This window comes from Prosopis cineraria, unplaced genomic scaffold, assembly GCF_029017545.1.
Source record: "Prosopis cineraria cultivar Desert tree isolate PC_DT_omini unplaced genomic scaffold, ASM2901754v1 PC12, whole genome shotgun sequence".
Classification (NCBI taxonomy): Eukaryota; Viridiplantae; Streptophyta; class Magnoliopsida; order Fabales; family Fabaceae; genus Prosopis; species Prosopis cineraria.
Window position 1 is genome coordinate 12,153,213 of NW_026555343.1, and position 24,042 is coordinate 12,177,254.

The window sequence follows — 24,042 nt, forward strand, 5'->3', positions numbered from 1 at the left end:
GTTGTGGATGTCGGTTGAGTTATCAATCCAAGAGCCATCTGACTTTTGGATGAATTGGCAGTTGGGTTATCAGTCCAAGAATTTTGCTTAATTTTACTGCCCATCCTTATAAGCCCTACAAAAATGAGGTTAAGCTTAGGCTACCCTTAAACCCTTAAAATTAATATCATTAGATATAAATTTTATATTTTACATTGCTTATTTTGTGATTTTCTCCACATTTATTTGATATAATACAATTTACAATTTTTTTTGGTAAAAAAGGAAAGTACAAATAGGGGCAAAGCTAAAAAATTTTATTTGAAAAACTAAAATGACAAAGCATATATGATAATAATAATAATAATAATATATATATATATCACTAACATAAAAAAATATTTTAACATATATATTTATATTCAATTTTACATATACAACAAAAATAAATCTATACCTTCATTTTTAGTTTTGCTCTTCAATTTTTCGTGGTATAAAAATAATTAATCATCATGTCTATGATAAATTTTTTAGTAATTTCCTTCTCAATATAAATTATCATTAAATTAGTGAAGATTTCATCTTCCCACAAATATTGAATAATTTAAATGCATCCTTATGATTTAAAGTTTTGCTCAATCTAAAAGACTTTATTACTTGCTTACTGAATTTATTATTTAACTCTTTTAATTGATAATTTAGTAAATAAATATATCAACATGATAATGATGCTCAGTCGTCATAAATTCCTTATATCAATGAGATCTAAGTATATCATAGTAAAAATAATTCATATAATAAATTTTAATAACTTGGCTATTACAGAAAAAAGTAATTTTTTTAGAAGAGCATATCTCAACTACAAGTTTTTAGCTTTTAGATAAGTGATTTTATGATATATATATATATATATATATCAAGTATATAACATTCAATATATTTTGAAATTTTTGTTGTAGTGCTTGACAAAGTTTTTTAGTAATAATTCTCATAATTTCTTTTATTAAATATAAAATAAAAGTAAAATCAAATGATATCAATGCTTTAAGAGCAACTATAACATTATCTTATTAAAAATAAGTAAATCTTATGATAACTATATCTTCAAGCTATTAAAATAGATGGACTATACATGCATAACAAATTAATATAGAATTGTAATGAAAATTTTATCTAGTGTTTTAAGACTTCTGCAACTTACCAACTTAGGAGATCTAAAATATATAACTCCTATATTTTACTAAAAAAAAAATTAAAATGTTAGAGAGGCCATGACCCTTGCTAGTCCCTCTTGTCTCCACCCCTAAATACAAAAGGCCTAAAAAGGCTGTTAAACAAAACAAAGGTGAGGCATGGAAATCTCTTCAATGTCTTCGTACAGCATAACACAAATGGAAGGGGAGGTCGTCTGGGATTTCAGCTACCAGCTGGAACTTAATACTCCCTCCGTACTCAATTGTAAAATAAAGAAAGGATGATGTAGAGGTTCTAAAAAAACTAATTAATTCGAAGGTCTGAAGTATCAAATTTCAGAAATTTACAAGTTTGATTTTTAATTTTGTAATTTTATTATGATAAATTTGTAACTTATTTTTTAAACTTTACATGGTTGAAGAATAAATAAATTTGTTTTCTATGTTAAAATTTGGATCACAAGTTGCAAATTCATCATAATGAAATTGCAAAATTGAGAACCAAACTTGCAAATTTCTAGAATTTGGCATTTACGACCTAAGTTGAATTAATTGATCTCTTTGAGACCTATCTATCATTCTCCCTAAGATAAAGCTAATTGTTTGAAAAGTTAATACAAAATTTTTTGTCAACATTAAAAGCCAAAACCAATTGGTTTATAACCTTGTTAAGGTAAATTTTATAAAAGACATTATTTCTTTGCCTAACAAAGTCAATAGACAAGAAAAATCCCATCAATGAAAAAAAATTTGTAAGACGAAATCTCTATTAAGAAAAATCTTTCCTTAATCTAACTCAATAAAAGATTGAGTAAAAAGAAACTTTGAAATCTCTAAATAATAGATAGAATATAATTGAAAGCTGCTTATAAACCTGGCAAAGTGCTTTTTCCTAGATAATAATGAATGGAAGTAGGTGAAAATAAATGATTGTACACTTAATTTGTTATCCACTGAGTTAAATGAGACTCTATTTATAATGTGTGATGATTATGATTGTTAGAGAATTCAGTCATTTAGGGCTATTGCATTGCGTGTATAGTTTTATAATACAAAATCATAATTTTGAGAGAGAAGGGTAAAATTCGTTTTAGTACAAAAAAATTGATTAAGTAGGTTTGTCAGTATTCAACCAATTTGGTAACCTAGTAGGCCAAGTTTTACCTAGGAGACTGAGCTAGTCTCGATGACCAGGCCAAGCTAGGCCTCGAGTTTCGTCCAAACCTGGTCTTACCTGATATATATATATATATATATATATATGTTATTATAAATTCTTATTAGTATTAATTGATTTTATGACATTGCTTTTTCTTCATAGATTGTACTTAGTAAATTACTTTGATGTGGTTATGAAATTTTTAAGATATCAATATATTGTTTTTATTTAAAATTTTAATTTGATTTTCCAACTTAATACTATGTAAGATTAATGTATGCTAGTGAGTTTCTAAAATTTTAAAAATATTAATTTTGATCATAATATTATTTTTCAAGAAAATATTTTAGATGGATGTAATTCAATAAATAAAATTTATTTTTTATTTTATTTTTAAATTTGTTTTATATTTTTTTAATACAAGACCAAAACCTAGCCCTTCTATACCAGGCGAACCTTCGCCTGTTTGCATAAAGACCGAGCACTGGTAGGTTGATAATTAACTTGGTCTTGCCCAGTCTTTGTGTATCCCATTCGTGATCAAACTTTTAATGCAAAATCATTGGTATCATAATTTTCAGAGTTACACAACACAACTCTAGAAATTATCTAAGATAAGCAGAATCAAATTAGCATGAGATCTAGACTCCAAGCAGAGATTTCCAGCTTGAGAGAGAGAAGTAGAGAAATTATTAGTTGCTTTGGTTTTGAATTGCAAATAAATAGACGCTTCGATAGTAAGTTGTCATCGAAGCGTGCCAATGGTCGTCGGACATGCCATTCCCAAAAAACCAAACGTTAAAAGGTCGCCACGCATGCATGCATTGTTGATGATCCTCTGTTTTTTCCCTTGAAACGTGGCTTCACCTTCTTCTATCTTGTTCCTCGTTGAATCATGCATATAGTTATAAATTTTTTTGAAGAAGAAAATCATATAAATAGAAAAAACTCTACTACTCAGAATTTACTAGAAGCATCTCATCATGCATTTGTAATTTTATAATATTTATTTTATGATTCAAATATTATTAATCTTAATTGGGATAATTCTACTAATGTAATTTTATCATATTTAAATTATGAGTAGTAGAGAGAAGGTTGCTAAGTCCCTCGTTGAATCATATGAAAACATGATGAATTCCAACTTTTGCGAGCCTAGTCATGATTTATTAAGATGGTTGTTGCGCTCCACAAGTATATAGGTCATAACAAGTACTCATCTGATCCTATTTATAAGTTACTTTTAACATGTTTCACTAGTATAAAAAAATATTTAAAACTCATTAACTCTATCTTAAAATTTAATAAGTTCTCAACTTTGCCCCTATTAAATATACACACTATAATAATATATTTTCTCTCTCCAACATTCAATGGAGGGTAAAAAAGAAAATTTAGTATAAAAATTTAATGATATGACTTATAAATACAATTAAAAAATTCTTTTCTTTTTGTCCTATAAATAGGACCAAAGGGAGTAACACAAAAGTAGAGTATCATTTACATGAAGGTTTGTATTAAAATAGGGCCAATTAAGCGCAATCCAGTGATAAAATTTTATTTCTTGATTGAAAATGGAAATTCTCATGAGTTCGATCGAAATTTTTTAATTGATTTTCTTTGCTCTATTCTCTTACATCTCCTTATATTTTATCTCTCTATCAAAATTTCATAGCTCTACTTGTCCATCTCTTTTATAATTAAACTCATTAAAATATCTCTTCATTCCCCTCATCTCCCTTCCATTTTCCTTGAATCAAAATAGGTCATTTAAAATTTCAAAATTATAATATTGAGTTATATATTGCAACTGCTGTTATTTTTTCAATATTAATTATTTTCAGAAACAAATCCTTAATTATAATCATGGGTGTAAATTTGTAAAAATAATACAAATAATATGGGAATCAATTTAGGTTTAAAAAGGGGGTTGGAGTGGGTTGAGCTAACCTATTGTTAATTAAATGAAGAAACACACCAATTCATACAATTTGTTTTACGCTATATTTAATAAAATCTTCATTAATAAGTGTTGGATATAGTGAAAAGAACTAATCCTTTACAATGTGTAAATTCTCATTAGAATAATAGGTGCCTATATTTAGTGCCAACCTTATCTCGCGCAAATAGAATTGCCTCTAATATGAGAATTTCTGTGCATAATAAAATTTCTTTTTATGTTTTTGGTGTGAAAATAATCCAAGGTATTTCATTCTTGCCATCTCACTAGTCCACATCGTTAATCAATATATATGATATTTCACTGTAAAAGGTTGTACTGTTTACTTTAGATCTTCATATAAAGTACGAGGGCTACATTCTAGATTTTTCAGGAAAAAACGCCATACATGATATGAAGTTTTTCTGACCACATATATAATATATGGTATAAAGTTGAAGCATAACACTTTCACATAAATGCATAATGTGGGAAAAGTTCAAACAAAGTTAATGATGCATTTTCACATTGAACCATTGTTAACCTCTAAAATTTAATGTTATTTGAGTATATTTTTCTTAAATTTCAATATATTTTGTCACAATTGTACTAATAAGCTTTTTTAAAAATTAATTATGTTATATTTAACACAATTATTCAAGAAATAATTTGATCCAATAACCTCCACAATGGTTATATGGGGCACTAAAAGTTTATTTCTGTCAAGTTTATGCCTAACGATCGTTTCATTTTATTTTAATTTCAGTAATATTCGGTACACGTATTTACCATGTTAACAATGAGAAAGAGTTAAGAGTTGGTTTTAATTATTTGACTTGATAAAGTCATACTATTTAAAATTCTGTGCATGTCAAATATCAGCGTCGGTGATATTAGTATCTGTGCATGTAGAAATCTTCTCAGTAATATTAGTAATATTCGGTACATGTACAAATATTTAGGAGCCACATGCTTCACTTAACCTCCATCAACTGCCACTTAACGCAGAGGCAATAATATTGGTTTTGATTGTTTTAATGAGAATAATGTATTAAAATTGAGTTTAAGAAAGTATAGTTCAAAAATAAAAGTAAGATTTAACCCTAAAAAATATATATTAGTCCTTCTCCATTAATTCTTGAATACGGAATGGTTGACATAGATAAAAATAAATAAAAGATTTAATTAAATAAACTTAAAAACAGTTGAAATGAGAAATTTAAAAACACACAACACAACCACTCGTTTTTATTTATTTAAATTGCTGGTGCTTCATGCATAGCCAGCATATGATACAACATCATCAAGGACATCAAAGCAGAGGATTACATTTCCATTTATTTATTTAGCACACTTGTTTTTTTTTTTTTAATTAAAGTGCCGATAATGGCAACAACCCCATAGTATAATTATTTAATATGCTATCTGAATAGCATTTCCACATCAGATCCAATAAGTGGCTGAACGAGTGAAGAATCCTTTCTTCACTTTCTGTGCGCTCTTTCCAAGACGACGACGACTTTTTTCTTCGTGAAGAATTTGAGCCAGTCTGCAAAGGTAATTAAAAACATATATAAAATCGTTATAGTAAACACAGTAAAAACATAAAAGTTCTTTCTTTCTTTCTTAAGGCACGACACTACCTTTCTTTAACAAAATAAAAATATAATTTGTATCAATATATTTCAAATAATATCAACAATCAATAATGAATGTATGATATATAGCAATATTAGTATCGATTATAGAATTTACAGCAAGCTATACTGATGTAAATAATACATAATATGGGTCAAAAGTCAAACACTGTATGTAACATACGTTTGTTGGTAAACATAACTAGTTTTCCTTGAAAAGGCTAAATCTTTCAAAATTAAAATAAAAAATTGTATATTTGATCCATTAACTCTGCATAAAATTTCATTTTGGTCCCTTAATGATTGTTTTCACAAATAAAATCATCATTGTAGACTAATAATGTCAGAATTAAAGGGTTAACTATACTTTATAAAATTAACATATTAATACTGATATAAAGTTACAAGACGAAATATATACTTTTTGCCAAATTAAAAAATACAATAATTATTTGGCATATTACGTACGTACCTGTCCAGAGCTTCAGCATTGGTACCTTCCCCAGTTTCCTCAGGAACAAAAGTATCCACATTCATCCTCTTAACTGGTTGATCCAACAACTTATTTCCTACATCTTCGAGTTTATCCATATTTGCTTCTGATGCATCATCCGATTCAATATTCGGATCTAAATTGCATTCCTGCTCCATCAAATATTATTGTTAGATATACATAAATATATATACACCTTCCAGTCCCTACTATCTTTTGAATAACTTCCAGAAATTAAGGAATGATAGTTAACTCATTAAATATATCTTAAGTTGATTTTTTTTTAACTTTACCCATATTAAAAATAGGAAGAGGGAGATACATAATTTATAAGGAGCCATAAAATTAAATTCAAAACAGGGCTAAAATTGAAAAATAGTAATATCCATTTGCCTTATATTAAGGATGAAATAATCTTTCCAAAAGATGTTCTATAATGGGGATGGGAGGGAATATGATATAACAATTAATATATGATTAGCTGTTGGAATATTAGAATGGATTAGTGCTAATCACATTAGTTAGTTGGTCACCTTAAGTTCTATATAAAGGGTGCCACAAAATGTTAGAGGTTAGGGGTTGAAATCTTACCTAAAAAAGGAGGTTAAGTTGGTCTTCATCTCATAGTTTGGGGTTGTATTTTTGTCGTTAGATTAAGGGATGAATTATTGTTGTTAATCCTTCAAGCGAAGGGTTATGTTGCAATGCATAATCATCATAAAGAATGTATTAAATTTTCTTCTCTTTGTAACCTTAACATTGACCATTAATTATGAGGAAGTGAGTCTAAGTAATTAATTAACACATATATACCTGAATTCGAAGGTAGTTTTCCTGAGGTTGAAGTTTGAAAGTTGAGTTAATGTAATATTCATTCATGGTTGACGTTGCAGCGATAAACATGGGTAAGATGCCTTCCTTCCAGTCACTGAGATTCCAATTACGATTAGCATCATAACCGACGCTTGTGTTTCCAACTCCAGTTCCTATAGATAGCAAAATGATTTCTTTGTTCTTGTATTCTTGACACCTCACTGATCCCAAGCCTTGCCTGAAATAATATATATATTACAGTTAAAATAATACTCAACTATACTGATTATATGAACCCTAAAATCAGGCCCGAAAATTACCGGCATACTTGCGATAAAAAGACCATCGACGAGATTGAATTCAGTATTGTTGTAATCGAAATAATAGGGTGGAAACTCATTCGGTGCTGCTGAGGTTCCTATACATGCGTCCAAGAGTTTGACATTTAAGTGAGGAACATCCTTTATCTGCATCGTATATGTATAATTTAGTGGCTTGCCTTTCGTTGGATTGAGTTAATTCATTAATTATAAAAACATATATATTATGATAAACCTTGAAGCTTGAGAATATAGTTGGCTCCAGAAGCTTGATGTCGAAGGCAGAAATCACAACATTTATGGTTGTCTGGTTTGGAAGCGTTTCATTCAATATCTCGGCTGCTATTTTTCGTAAAAACGTCCCGTTGAACTTCGGACACTGAATGCCAGGATATTAGCTGTTGACAAGAAACAAATTAAAGATATCATCATTTTAGCAATGTTTTTCAATAATATGGATTATGACCTGGATAATGAAGCATGTTTCATCATCAAATTAATTATTTGAATTATGACCAAATCTATCTTATACTCCTCTAGTACTATTTATAGGGCAGAGAGATAATATTAATTTTAGCCTTATTTATAGGACAATTCACTATTTCTATATTTATCTTTTCATTTGTATCCTTATTAAATGTTAAAAAGATTATTAAAACTAATTCATTTTGTCCTTATTAGGGGTAGACGTGGAAATTATTAAATTTTAAGACATTAAGGTTTTTTTTTATTCTGGTGAAATATGTTGAAAATTACTTATAAATAGGACCAAATGGATTAATATATTTTAAGATTATTCTCTAACACATCGATAAGCATTCACATACATACCAGTCGGTGAATAGAGTGAAGATGGAAGGACCATATTGTCTGTAGAACTGTAGAATTTCATCAGCAGGATAGAGAGGACGACCTGGGTTTTGAGGGTCAGGGGTAGTGAGCATTGCAGTTATAAGCCCTCCGGTGCTGGTCCCAGCAACCACATCAAAATACTCTGCTATTCTTGCCCTTGAGTTCCGTTTCTGAAGTTTGTTCATGCACATTCAAATATTGTTATTGTTTTTGTTTTTGTTTATGTCAAATATAGATGTCTAGATAATACTAGTAGTAAGGAAAATATTAGATGTACGATAATCTCACTTTAAGTGATTAAAGAATTAATCACAACTACATAAATGTGTGGTCAAACCTTTCAAAGTAATTTAAGCTACTTTGGTAAAAGTGGCAAGTCTTAGTGTGTAATTAATGCAAAACTCTAATACAGTTCAAGAGCTGGGGCCATCTGGTACTTTTAAAAAAAGGCAAAAAAGAAAAATATTGATATTGAAATAAATAAAGAAAAGGAAAAATAGTTAAGAAACTTATTAGATATACAATAGTCCCACATTGAGTGATTAGTGAATTAACCACAATTATATAAATGTGTATGGCGAGTCCTTCCAAATTTTCTTAAATTATTTTGGTACAAGTGACAAACGGTAGTGTATGATTTATGCAAAACTTGTAATTATTAGATTTGATGTCTAGATGATGTTTTTGTATAAACGAACACAAATATACCTGGAGGGCAACTTCAAGATGTTTAAGGATAACTCCCGGTACAATCCCTTTAATACATCCTCCATCAATGGCAAGGACTATAACCTTTCCTTCTTTATCGTCTTCCTCAACAATAGCAAATGCAGAGAATACAAAGAGGAACAAAAGGAAGAGTGCTAGTTTTGACTTCATAATGGAGAGAAGGATAAGACTTCCAGGGCTTGGAAACACAGAAACTTTAATGAGACTTTTGTAGCTTGAGTGGTGTGAATTCGTTGATGCATGGCTCGGGTTTATATAGAAATTTGATCGTGGCGAGAAAAAATACTTATTACGCATAGGCCAAATGGAAATTGAACATATGTTATGCGTGATTGAGTTAAACGCATAGAAACACACAGCATTTAATCTAGTGGTCCATATTTTTTAAAATAATTGAAGGGGGGTTAAGCTAGCCCGATGGGGGATTGAATCTACCACCACTTCTAGTGGCTCATATTAATGGTCCAGTTTAGAGGTCCATGAGTTAATTCATAATATATTTGGATAAAACTCAAGGGGTAATTTCCTGATTTAGTCGTTCGCTTGGTTAGCAATTTCACATATTTTTTATAGTTTGAAAATTTGTAATTGAACCTTATAATTTATAAGTAATTAGAAAAGTATGTTCAAAGCACAAGATATATATTACTTTAATGATCATTAACACACATTAAGTTGAAAAAAATTTATGAAACTCCTGTACCCACCATACAATTAATACAAGATTAATCCTTAATTGTGGATTGGTATTTTTTAGGTAACAATGCACATGTACTCCTTTAACTTTATATAAAGTTTTCATTTGATCCTTTAATTTTATAAAATATCTTTTCAATCCTCTATTCATAACTTTATTAATCTCAAATGATATATTATTTGTTTGTGCAAATAATTGTTATTTTGAAAAATTTAGTTTAATATGTCAATATTTAAGAGTGTTTTGTGAATATTTAAAAATTCAATATTGGAATTTTTGTTAATAAAAGGAAATTAATATTATTAGGGTTAAAGGATTTGAAAGACACATTATAACCATTGAAAAGACTCTTTTACCTATTTTTTAATATATGTGAACATCCAATTTCATGTGCATAGACTTGGATCGATCCAATATGAAATCCCTATAATAAAATTGGAAGTAAAAAGGAAATATTTTCATCTTTATATTTATTAAATATGCAACGTATTAGTAAAGTTGAAAGATACTAATTAAATATCAAATATATATGACAGATTTTATAAAGTTAATAGGTATTCATATACCATTGTTAACAGATATGAAAAGCTCTTGAAAAAAGTTTCTAAATATTTTTGCCCCTGATATGTTTATTTCTTCTTTTTTATTTTAAAATGGTTAATGTCACTCCATTTTAACAGATGTTAGGCAAATTTAACAGGATATATAGAAGGATACCCTCACTAAAAAATAGTTCATAAGTATTCATGCACTATTATTAACTTAAGAATACTAGCAACTCGTGGAGAAAAGATTATAGGTATGTTTGCACCTACAAGCATGCATGTAGAGAAATTTCATATTTTATTGGGCCTTGTCTGCAATTTTCTTCCTTCCAAGGGCACTAAATGCCATGCTACCTAAACATTTTGAAAATAGATAACTAAAAATTTGTAATCTAGTGAGTCAGTTCCTAATTTTCTGATCAGTTTCCCCTAATTGTTACTAATTTGAACAATTCTATAAGGTTGCAAATCGCTTAAAGGATTAGTTCACTGATTTCAAGTAGTTCAGTGTGGATCCCATAATAAAGCTAAATATCACATTTAATAACATTGTGTCTATTGCAAACCACCAACAGAATTAGAAGCGTCCTGATCACGAATTTGGATGGCAGATCTAGCATTCGATTTCTGGATGAGGGTTTCTGTATAAATAAGAGATTAAATTTCTAGACAGGTACGAATGGCTGTGGCTAGAGAACAGAACTATAGAGACTAGACCCGGATGGAACAATGGGGGTTGAACCAAACTTAGACAGCGTGACAAATTGGGTACAGCTCGATGAACCAGATGATGTGCAACAGCTTTCAGCCTCACAATGACGGATACAAATGGTGGAAATGGGACAGGCAGCAGCAGACTCCTATCATCGTGGACCAGAAATGGACGAACGACGGTAGATCTCATGAGGGACAGGGAGTCGAAGCTCTCAAGTTCTGAGGTTCGAAGGTTTAAATCTGATGGGGGGAACTACAGTGGGTCAAATAAATTCTGTGGTATCTGTCACTTAATCAAATATGTATTTAATGGTATACATGGGGAAGAGGATTTTAAGATTTTCTATTTTTTTAGTATTTTAAGATTTTATTTCAATTTTAAGTATAAGTGGAGTTGTACCAGAAAATAGGTATATAAGTGGAAAGACTCATAAAGTATACTCCCTCCATCCCTATGTATAAGGGGTTTTCTAGAAGCTTATTTTGTTCCTAAATATAAGGGGTGTTGATGATATTTTTGAGTCATTAGACAATTTTACCTTTGTCTTGAAAAATAAAATAAATCATTAATTGTATATTGTTCCTACCACCATCATGATATTAATTATGATATTATTAAGGGTAAAATTGAAAAATTATTGTATTTTTATGTGAGTTTAATTAAATAACAAACTTTTATTGGTATGCAGGATTTGGTTAAAAACACATTATATATAAGGACGGAGGGAGTATGTCTTAAGGTTTTTGGTTTCCACACCAACAAATTACATATCAACAAAATAAAACTAAGTCCTAACTATAGTATACGTGAAGCACTAGATACCATTGTATAATATTACATCAAAATAAATTTTTAAAGCATGCCTCCACATCAATGAAATAATGAAACATACGTTTAAACTAACAATAAATAATGAGTTTGCTCAATAATATAACCGAGAAATTAAACAATGACCAGAGAGATAGTCTAAAATATCAACCTACACATAAGAATGAATACATGTATTATATATGTACAATAGTTTTACATGTTTTTACAACTTAATATTCACCAAGGATTGCATGGTTAAGAACTTGTGGACCATAGTAATAGAACAACAATGGACCATTGCTTAAATTACTTTGTCTGTATGTGTTTTCTAACTCAATCACCACTACCAAAAGTTTAATTTTCATTTGGCATATGTATAATTAATATTTTGTCTCAACCCAATTATTTTATTTATAAACAAAACTCATCAATAGAGACTATCAAGATACACTACAAAAAGATATTGTTTAGATATGCCTAATAATTTGTCTCCAACTAGTAAAAAATCCATCTCTAAACAAGTAGAGATGGGTTTAGAGATGAATATCCTGGTGTCTCAAAAAGGGGAGTCATTAAATAATTAGAGAGGAATTTTTTAAGCCTTTGCTGATTGGGGGCGTATTTTTTAAGCCATCGCTGATTAAAGATAGATTTACTTTGTCTCTGAATAAAAAATGCTGTAGTCTCTAAATCCTTCTCTAAAAAAATGAAAACTAAATTCCTCAAGTCTCCACTACCATGTTAGTGTCACGTCACTTGCCACGTGTGAATCAGCTAATGCCACGTTACTTGGCACCTCACCAGCCATATGGGCATCTGCACATGCCAACTCATCCACCCATGTATGGTTCAACTAATGCCACGTCACGCATCATATCACCACCTCATGCCATATCAGTTGCCACCATATGCCAAATCACATATTTGTTATAAAATATGCTAAGGCCAAGATTTGATCCCTTGATCTCCCACTTTCAAAGCCTTAAGTCCTTATTTTTTACTAGTTAAATTGAAATATACCTACAGTTATTATATGTGAAATTAAATATATGTTACTTAACTACATTCACATATATAAAATAATCTATTATTAAGAAGAAATACATATATTTTATTTTATTTTCTATTATTAATATGATAAAATTATTTATATGACTATTTATATTTTATTTTTAATAAAATATTATTTTTGTTAGAAAAATGAACTTAAAATGAAAAAAAATAATCTAAATATATTATTTTTAAATGAAAATAATTAAGTATATAATTTATTTTAAAATATGTAATATTTTAGTTAATATGTAATATCTTTTACTTTTATATTCTCCATATTATTCTCCAAAATTAATAAATAAATGATTAAAATTTTATATTCTCCCAAAATGGTTAAATGTTTTCCATTCTTTTCTTACAAATAAATTTTATCTATAATTTTTCAATTATTTTATAAAAAATTTTGACCATATAAACTTTGTTAATTGTCATTTTGAACAATTTTTATTTTTCAATGAATAATAATAAATTTTAAAAACAGAAATTTTTAAATTTAATATTTAATTTAAATATATTTATATAATTTTGGTATTTAAAAATTATTTTTATCAAATTTATTTAATATGGAACAAATTAAATTTTAAAAGAAAAAATGACAATAAAATCCCTTCCAATCATATAAATGAAAATCTAGTCCCTCAAAGTGTCATAATTTCACTGAAGTTCCTAAGGATATCCCTGTCAATAAATTTTAAATTGAAAAGACTATTTTACCCTTATTGACAAATTGTGATTTCTAGTTCAATTATTGTAATTCTTTGAAACAAAGCTGTGATTGATTAAATAAAATTTGTGGATGGGGTTTGTTATTTTAAGAACTTATTTTTCAATAATAAAATTACATATAATAAATTTTGATTGCTTATTCAACTCTTACAATTCACAAAAAAAAGGTTGCTATTTGTTAAGCAAAAGTTATGATTAGGATTTGTTTTTTGGTAATAAAAATTACATTTAATAAGTTGTGATTTCTTAAACAAAAGTTATGATTGGAGGTTGTCATTTTTAATAAGGGTAAAATGGTCTTTTCACTAAAACATTTATTGACAAAGAGGTTCCTAGGAACTTCATTAAAATAATATTATTTTGAGAGACTAAATTATCATTTATATAATTCAAAAAGATTTTATTGTCATTTTTTTATTTTAAAATTTTAAAAATATGTTACACACACACTTTATTCTGTTTATCATAAGTTAAATATTATTTTATTTATATAATTTAAAGTTATACTATATATCAATAAAATAATTATTTTCTTGTATAATTCAAAATTTATTTTTCTTTTCTCCTTCCTTTGCTGAAAATAAACATTATTGACACATACATACATACATACATACATACATACATATATAACTAGAATTAAAAATGATATTTTGTACTAAAATAATTAATTCTGGTCATATAAATATTATTTATATTCATTTCAAATGTATTTTTATTAATTCTTCTTAATAATCAATTTCAAAGATGTTTTGGAGTTTTGTTTTTATTTTCTTATTTTAATGTATTGTTATAAAATATTTTTAGTGACTTCTTTCAAGACAATTTTGTTATTTAGTAAAAATTTATTAAACATTATAAAAGTACTGAAAAAAAAATATGAATAACTATAATAGACAACAAATTTAATCAATTATAGTTACAAAATAAATTAATAAATGCTTGATAGGAATTTAAAAAATGATAATGGTTAAACTTAGAGAAAGAGGAAAAAAAGAAGAGAAAGATTTAAATGACATGTAAAACATTTAAAAATACTCTATAAATTTTGAAGATAAATATTTTTGAACAAAAACATGGAATTTTTGTTGTTTGCATTGAATGAAAAGCTCACTAAACAATCATGAAATTTTTCTATATATTTTAAAATTAATTTTCATCTTAATATATTTCAAACATTATTAAAATAATTGATAATCCAAAAATTAAAAATATGACTCCATCTCTAAATATGTCTCTACTTTCAATTAGAGATACATTGAGAAACATAAATAATTTCATCTCTAATATATTTATTTCAATTGTCTCTAATTTTGTCTCTCAATTAATAAAAATAAAATTTTAAAATTTTAAAGACATATAGAGATGGTTAAACTTTAATCTTTAAATTCATAAAAAAATATATCTAAAATCCAATCTCTAAATTTAAAAATTGTAAAATTAATATTAGAGACAAATTTGGAAAGGCCAGTTTAGGGGTGAAATTTACTCATCTGTAAACTTGTCTCTAATATTTTAATTTTTTTTAAATTAAATTTTTAATGAATAATGGAAGAACTTGAGACAGATTTTGAATCACTTATTTTAGTGATGTATATAAGTCATATCTAAATTTGCCTCAATATTTTACAATATTTTTTAAATTAACTTCATATTTAAAAATATAATTAGTCACTATTTCTGTCTCTATTAAAGACAATAATTAAGCTGTCTCTAATTTTTGTTCCTATTTTAATATTTTTTTGTAGTGATACAAATTGACATCTTAATCGATCAATTTCCTTCTTTAAGTTATGTGGTCCATGCCACTTAATAATTTATGAAATTACTAGTATATTGGGCTTGCAGAAGAGGATTTTAAGATTTTCATCTTTCTTTCCTTTGAAATTTATCTTGAAATTAAGTAAAAGTGGGCTGCGCCTTGAGAATAGATTTGAAAGTGGAAGGACATATAAAGTATATGTCTTAAGCTATTTTATAATGAAATAGAGTGGTTTCAATATACACATTCTCACTATATATTGGTATCAAGATGGTTTAAAACCCAATTACTAGCACCAAAGGCCTATTCACAATATTGAATTTTTGTGAAGATGGTAAAGAATATGGCGATGCTCAAAGCATATGTGTATGTGAATTGTCATTTACCCTGCAAATGCATTGTCACACCTCGATACTAACGGCATTGCTGGCATGAGATATGAGGTAAGTTCACATTCCATAAGCCTTCATTAACCAAGATTAAGCCAAAATATCAATAAATAATAATTTTTTATATATTATATAAAGTTCATGAATCCTTCAATATGTGGTAGAAATTTTGACAGAGTCTTTCTTATAATTTGGACATCCTAAAATTTCTACAATAGCCAAACCACCTAGCCAATCCAATCAAAGATTAGCTCCACACCACTAGATTACATATCAACAAGATCAAACTGGATTCCAACTATGGTATATGTGGAACATTAGCTACCATTGTATAATATTACATCATAATAAGTGACTAAAGCTTGCCTCCACTATCCAAAAAGCAATAGCGCCTCAATGTTCAGCAAGAGGCGCAGGGTCAGCTACGATACCTGAGTGCAAAGAAATTTATGGTGAGTATCATTCTAATCACAACTATAATTTAATATATATATATATATATATATATGAAGATAGGAACTAATAAATTTATTTTAAAACAAATGAATGAAATGATGAAACGTATACTTAAGCTAACAATAAACAGTGAGTTTGCTTAATAATATAACGGTAAAATTAAACGACCAGAGAGATGGTCTAAAATATCAACCTGCATGTGAGAATGAATACATGTGTTATATGTGTATTCATATGCTTTTACAACTTAATATTCACCAGGGATTACATGGTTAAGAAATTGTGGACCACAACAACAGAACAACAATGGACCATTAGTTAATGTACTTTGTTCATATGTTTTTTAACTCGATCACCAGTACCAAAAGTTTAATTTTCATTTGGTGTATGCGTAATTAATATTTTATCTCAACCCGATCGTCATATTTATAAACCAAGCTCTTCAATAGAGACCATCAAGATACAAATTGACATCTTACTTTATTAATTTCCTTCTTTAAGTTATGTGGTCCATGCCACTTAATCATGTATGAAATTACTAGTATATTTCTTTCATTTAAGATTTATCTTGAAATTAAGTGTAACTGGAGTTTGACTCCAAAATAGATATGAAAGTGGAAAGACACATAAAGTATATCTCTTAAGCTGTTTTATAATGAAACAGAGTGTTTTCAATATACACATCCCCACTATATATTGGTATCAAAATGGTTCTGAGCCCAATTACTAGCATCAAAGGCCTATTCATAATATTGAATTTTTATGAAGATGGTAGAGAATATGGCGATGCTAAAAGCACATGTGTATGTGAATTGTCATTTACCCTGCAAATGCATTGTCACATCCCGATCCTAAGGGCATGGTCGGCACAGGATATGAGGTAAGTTCACACTCCATAAGCCTTAATTAACTAAGATTAAGCCAAAATATCAATAAATAATAACTTTTATATAGCATATAAAGTTCGTGAATTCTTCAATATGTGGTAGAAATTTTATCAGAGTCTTTCCTGTAATTTAGAGATCCTGAAATTTCGACAATAGCCAAACCACCTAGCCAATCCAATAAAAGATTAGCTCCACACCAACAGATTACATATCAACAAGATAAAACTGGGTCCCAACTACAGTATATGTGGAGCACTAGCTTCCATTGTATAATACTACATCAAAATAAGAGACTAAAGCTTGCCTCCACTGTCCAAAAAGTAATAGCACCTTAATGTTCAGCAGGAGGCACAGGGTTAGCTATGATACCTGAGTGCAAAGAAATTTATGGTGAGTATCATTCCAATCACAACTATAATTTAATATATATATATATATATGAAGATAGGAACTAATAAATTTATTTTAAAACAAATCAATGAAATGATGAAACGTATACTTAAGCTAGCAATAAATAGCGAGTTTGCTCAATAATATAGTGGTAAAATTAAAGGACCAGAGAGATGGTCTAAAATAACAACCTACATGTGAGAATGAATACATGTGTTATATGTGTATTCATATGCTTTTACAACTTAATATTCACCAGGGATTGCATGGTTAAGAAATTGTGGGCCACAATAACAGAACAACAATGGACCATTAGTTAATGTACTTTGTTTGTATGTGTTTTTTAACTCGATCACTAGCACCAAAAGTTTAATTTTCATTTGGCGCATGTGAACTTAATATTTTGTCTCAACCCCATTGTTTTATTTATAAACCAAGCTCTTAAATGGAGACCATCAAGATACAAATTGACATCTTAATTTGTCAATTTCCCCATCTATGTTATGTGGTTCATGCCACTTAATCATGTATGAAATTACTAGTATATTGAGCTTGCAGAAGAGGATTTTAAGATTTTCATATTTCTTTCATTTGAGATTTATCTTGAAATTAAGTATAAGTGGACTTCGACTTGAGAATAGATATGAAAGTGGAAGGACACGTAAAGTATATGTCTTAAGCTGTTTTATAATGAAACAGAGTGGTTTCAATATACACATCCTCACTATATATTGGTATCAAGATGGTTCAGAGCCCAATTACTAGCACCAAAGGCCTATTCACAATATTGAATTTTTGTGAAGATGGTAGAGAATATGACGATGCTAAAAGCATACATGTATGTGAATTGTCATTTACCCTGCAAATGCATTGTCACACCTCGATACTAACGGCATTGCTGGCACGAGATATGAGGTAAGTTCACACGCCATAAGCCTTAATTAACTAAGGCTTAGCCAAAATATCAATAAATAATAATTTTTTATATATGATATAAAGTTCGGGCATTCTTCAATGTGTGGTAGAAAATTTCACATAGTCTTTCCTTTAATTTGGAGATCCTGAAATTTCTACAATAGCCAAACCACCCAGCCAATCTAATAAAAGATTAGCTCCACACCAACAGATTACATATCAACAAGATCAAACTGGGTCCCAACTACAGTATATGTGGAGTACTAGCCTCCATTGTATAATATTACATCAAAATAAGTGACTAAAGCTTGCCTCCACTATCCAAAAAGTAATAGCACCTTAATGTTCAGCAGGAGGCGCAGGGTCAGCTACAATACCCGAGTGTAAAGAAATTTATGGTGAGTATCATTCTAATCACAACTATAATTTAATATACATATATACATATATATATATATATATATGAAGATAGGAACTAATAAATTTATTTTAAAACAAATCAATGAAATGATGAAACGTATACTTAAGCTAGCAATAAACAGCGAGTTTGCTCAATAATATAGCGGTAAAATTAAACGACCAGAGAGATGGTCTTAAATAACAACCTACATGTGAGAATGAATACATGTGTTATATGTGTACAACAGTTTCATATGCTTTTACAACTTAATATTCACCAGGGATTGCATGATTAAGAAATTGTGGACCACAATAACAAAACAACAACGGACCATTAGTTAATGTACTTTGTTCGTATGTGTTTTTTAACTTGATCACTAGCACCAAAAGTTTAATTTTCATTTGGCGCATGTGCAATTAATATTGTCTCAATCGGATCATTTTATTAATAAACCATGCTCTTCAATAGAGACCATCAAGATACAAATTGACATCTTAATTTGTCAATTTCCCTCTCTATGCTATGTGGTCCATGCCACTTAATCATCTATGAAATTACTAGTATATTAGGCTTGCAGAAGAGGATTTTTAGATTTCCATATTTCTTTCATTTGAGATTTATCTTGAAATTAAGTATAAGTAGACTTCGACTCGAGAATAGATATGAAAGTGGAAGGACACGTGAAGTATATGTCTTAAGCTGTTTTATAATGAAACAGAGTGGTTTCAATATACACATCCTCACTATAGATTGGTATCAAGATTGTTCAAAGCTCAATTACTAGCACTAAAGGCCTGTTCACAATATTGAATTTTTGTAAAGATGGTAGAGATTATGACGATGCTAAAAGCATATGTGTACGTGAATTGTCATTTACCCTGAAAATGGATTGTGACACCTCGATATTAAGGGCATGGCTGGCATGAGATATGAGGTAAGTTCACACTCCATGAGCCTTAATTAACTAAGGCTAAGCCAAAGTTTCAATAAATAATAATTTTTTATATATTATATAAAGTTCGTGAATTCTTCAATGTGTGGTAGAAATTTTCACAGAGTCTTTCTTGTAATTTGGACATCTTGAAATTTCTAAAATAGCCAAACCACCGAGCGAATCTAATAAAAGATTATCTCCGCACCAATAGATTACATATCAACAACATCAAACTGGGTCCCAACTACGGTATATGTGGAGCATAAGCTACCATTGTATAATATTACATCAAAATAACTTACTAAAGCTTGCCTCCACTGTCTAAAAAGCAATAGCCTCAATGTTCTACAGGAGGCATAAGGTCAGCTATGATATCTGAGTGCAAAGAAATTTATGGTGAGTATCATTCCAATCACAGCTATAATTTATATATATATATATATATATATATATATGAAGATAGGAACTAATAAATTTATTTTAAAACAAATCAATGAAATGATGAAAACGTATACTTAAGCTAACAATAAACAGCGAGTTTGCTCAATAATATAATGGTAAAATTAAACGACGAGGGAGATGGTCTAAAATATCAATCTACATGTGAGAATGAATACATGTGTTATATGTGTATTCATATGCTTTTACAACTTAATATTCACCAGGGATTGCATGGTTAAGAAATTGTGGGCCACAATAACAGAACAACAATGGACCATTAGTTAATGTACTTTGTTTGTATGTGTTTTTTAACTCGATCACTAGCACCAAAAGTTTAATTTTCATTTGGCGCATGTGAACTTAATATTTTGTCTCAACCCCATTGTTTTATTTATAAACCAAGCTCTTAAATGGAGACCATCAAGATACAAATTGACATCTTAATTTGTCAATTTCCCCATCTATGTTATGTGGTTCATGCCACTTAATCATGTATGAAATTACTAGTATATTGAGCTTGCAGAAGAGGATTTTAAGATTTTCATATTTCTTTCATTTGAGATTTATCTTGAAATTAAGTATAAGTGGACTTTGACTTGAGAATAGATATGAAAGTGGAAGGACACGTAAAGTATATGTCTTAAGCTGTTTTATAATGAAACAGAGTGGTTTCAATATACACATCCTCACTATATATTGGTATCAAGATGGTTCAGAGCCCAATTACTAGCACCAAAGGCCTATTCACAATATTGAATTTTTGTGAAGATGGTAGAGAATATGACGATGCTAAAAGCATACATGTATGTGAATTGTCATTTACCCTGCAAATGCATTGTCACACCTCGATACTAACAGCATTGCTGGCACGAGATATGTTGTCCTTGCCACTAAATCATATATGAAATTACTAGTATATTGGGCTTGTAAAAGAGGATTTTAATATTTTCATATTTCTTTCATTTGAGATTTATCTTGAAATTAAGTATAAGTGGACTTCGACTCAAGAATAGATATGAAAATGGAAGGATACGTAAAGTATATGTCTTGAGATTTTTTTTTATAATGAAACATAATGGTTTCAATGTACACCTCCTCACTATATATTGGTATCAAGATGATTCAGAGCCCAATTATTAGCATCAAAGGCCTATTCACAATATGGAGTTTTTGTGAAGATGGTAGAGAATATGGCGATGCTAAAAGCATATGTGTATGTGAATTGTCATTTACGCTGCAAATGCATTGTCACATCTCGATACTATGGGCATGGCTGGCACAGGATATGAGGTAAGTTCACACTCTATAAACCTTAATTAACCAAGATTAAGCCAAAATATCAATAAATAATAATTTTTTATATATTATATAAAGTTCATGAATTCTTCAATGTGTGGTAGAAATTTTGGCAGGGTCTTCCCTGTAATTTGAATATCTCGAAATTTCTACAATAGCTAAACCACTCAGCCTATCCAATAAAAGATATTAGCTCCACATGAATAGATTACATATCAACAAGATAAAACTAAGTCCCAACTACGGCATATGTGGAGTACTAGCTACCATTGTATAATATTACATCAAAATAAGTGACAAAAACTTGCCTCCACTGTCCAAAAAACAATAGCACCTCAATGTTCAGCAAGAGGCACAGGTCAGCTACGATATTCGAGTGCAAAGAAATTTATGGTGAGTATCATTCCAATCACAGCTATAATTTAAATATATATATATATATATATATATATGAATATAGGAACTAATAAATTTATTTTTTAAAAAAATCAATGAAATGATGAAATGTATACTTAAGCTAACAATAAATAGCGTGTTTGCTCAATAATATAATGGTAAAATTAAACAATAACCCAAGAGGTAGTCTAAAATATCAACCTGCAAGTAAGAATGAATAAATGTGTTATATGTGTACAACAGTTTCATACGCTTTTACAACTTCATATTCACTAAGGATTGCATAGTTAAAAAATTGTGGACCACAATAACAAAACAACAATAGACCATTAGTTAATGTACTTTGTTCATATATGCTTTTTAAAATAACTGCAAGAGTTTAAAACAATATAATTAACAAAATATTGAACACTTGAAATAGTACATGAAATATACTTAAGCAAAATAATGTTTTAATAAAAAGAAAGTTGTTAGTAAATTTATTGAAATGTTATCCACTTACCTATCATAGTCTCAAATTCAAATATTTACTTCTTCCAACTCCTAAAAATATTTATCTTCTTCTCAACATCCTATGTAAAATATATAAAGAATTGATTAATGGCCTTTACTCATATCACACAAATTTCCTCCCAAAGTCACTACAACATAATCAACTATATTTCAAATCATACCATGTATGCCTTAGCTTCTTCGATCCCTCAACAATTGTATGAATTACTTTCCGTCCAAATAACTTGATTATACTTTAATTTGCTTTCCTAACATCCATTAAAAAAAATTGTCTTATAATAATTATTTTAATCAATCAACAATGTATCCACCATGTCTATATGTCAAACTCACATTTAGACATTTTATCAAATACCTTGCAGGCATGCATTAATCCTCAAATTAATATCAAGCTTTTCTCTATTCAATTTCCTTCCTTCAATCTCTATTACACTTCATGTATTTTTTTTTTAATTCAACACTTCGTTTCTATCCAACTCTTCTCAAGTGCTTATGCAACTAAACTTGTAAATATTTACACACAACACCTTTAATCACTATAAAATTTCAAAGGTCTTCTATCACCCATTTTATTGAACACGGTAAGTGGATTCCCAAAATCAAGTCTTAAAACAATATTATCACTCATAATCATTAATCATGTGATTCCCCATAATTCAATTATCCCACAATAATCAAAATTTTTCATAAAGTTCAAGTTAAATCCATAAATAATTAACACCCAAACTAAATATATCCTCGTAAAAGTTAATAAAATTTCAGAAAATTCATTACCAAGTTCGACCCTTTCTAATGGGTACTTCCTCAAACCTCTTGTTGATATAAATATTTAAATTTAATTCTAAACCTTCTCTGCAAATCACATTACCACAATTCCCAACATCAACACTTAAATTCATCAAACTTCTTAATTATTATTCTTTATATATATATATATATATATATATGTATGTATATTTTCATACAACCCAGTCTCAAAGAATAAATCAAACTCCCATCCAACTTTATCAATAGCACCAACAATGATTGAATACCTTATCAATTTGAGTCAATTCAGTTTACTAATTTTTTTCCCCACAGACCTACAGTAGCCAAGGAAGGAGAGGAATGAAAAATTTGAACCTTATTCACCAATACATATGTGCACAGAATCAAACCAACGAGAGGAGAGAGGTGAGATTCACTCACCTAAGGAGCAAAGAGGGATGAAAGAAGAGGATCAAGCTTCCATGGCTATCTATGAGCACTGCCACGAAGTAGAGACAGAGAGGGCACGGATCGACAGCAACACAGAAACGGAAGGAGTCTCTGACCTCGGTGAAGTTCCTTACCGCGGTAAACGATGGCGACTCTAGCATTGACGGAAGCTCCAGCAGCGACAGTGACGGACGAATGAACTAAACAGCAGCTAGCAAGGGCGAACGATTGACTGCACGAAACAGGGGAGAGGAAGGAATCGCGATCTGGACCTCTCAGCAGCGGCGGAGGACGTGCTTGCTCACAGCCACGCCGGCGATGTTGAAGACGGTGGATGACGGCGGAGATCGAACAAAGAAGGTGAGGATTCCGGCTCTCCCTCACACTCTTTCCAGATTGTTCCAAA

The 24,042-nt window shown here is 29.3% G+C and overlaps 2 protein-coding genes across 5 annotated transcripts; both read right to left on the reverse strand.

The window, feature by feature from the left end:
- Positions 1–5,517: 5,517 nt before the first annotated feature.
- Positions 5,518–24,042, reverse strand: LOC129287992 (patatin-2-Kuras 3-like). 4 transcript variants are annotated; one of them, XM_054924292.1, is made up of 4 exons: positions 23,628–24,042; positions 7,214–7,451; positions 6,380–6,549; positions 5,518–5,819 (listed from the first exon to the last, which is right to left on the reverse strand). In XM_054924292.1, the coding sequence occupies exons 1-4, from the start codon at positions 23,795–23,797 to the stop codon at positions 5,714–5,716; spliced, it is 684 nt and encodes a 227-aa protein (XP_054780267.1). In that variant the 5' UTR covers positions 23,798–24,042; the 3' UTR covers positions 5,518–5,713. The 4 variants fall into 4 exon arrangements, 2 of the variants coding, with proteins under 2 accessions (XP_054780267.1, XP_054780268.1); XM_054924293.1 differs by lacking the exon at positions 23,628–24,042 and adding an exon at positions 7,534–7,649; XR_008587861.1 differs by lacking the exons at positions 5,518–5,819; positions 6,380–6,549; positions 7,214–7,451 and adding an exon at positions 15,967–16,242 and having other exon boundaries at positions 23,628–23,768.
- LOC129287993 (patatin-16-like) lies at positions 7,839–9,319 on the reverse strand. The gene is made up of 3 exons (XM_054924294.1): positions 9,094–9,319; positions 8,365–8,555; positions 7,839–7,931 (listed from the first exon to the last, which is right to left on the reverse strand). Exons 1-3 carry the CDS (start codon positions 9,262–9,264, stop codon positions 7,928–7,930), a joined length of 366 nt encoding a protein of 121 aa, XP_054780269.1. The 5' UTR covers positions 9,265–9,319; the 3' UTR covers positions 7,839–7,927.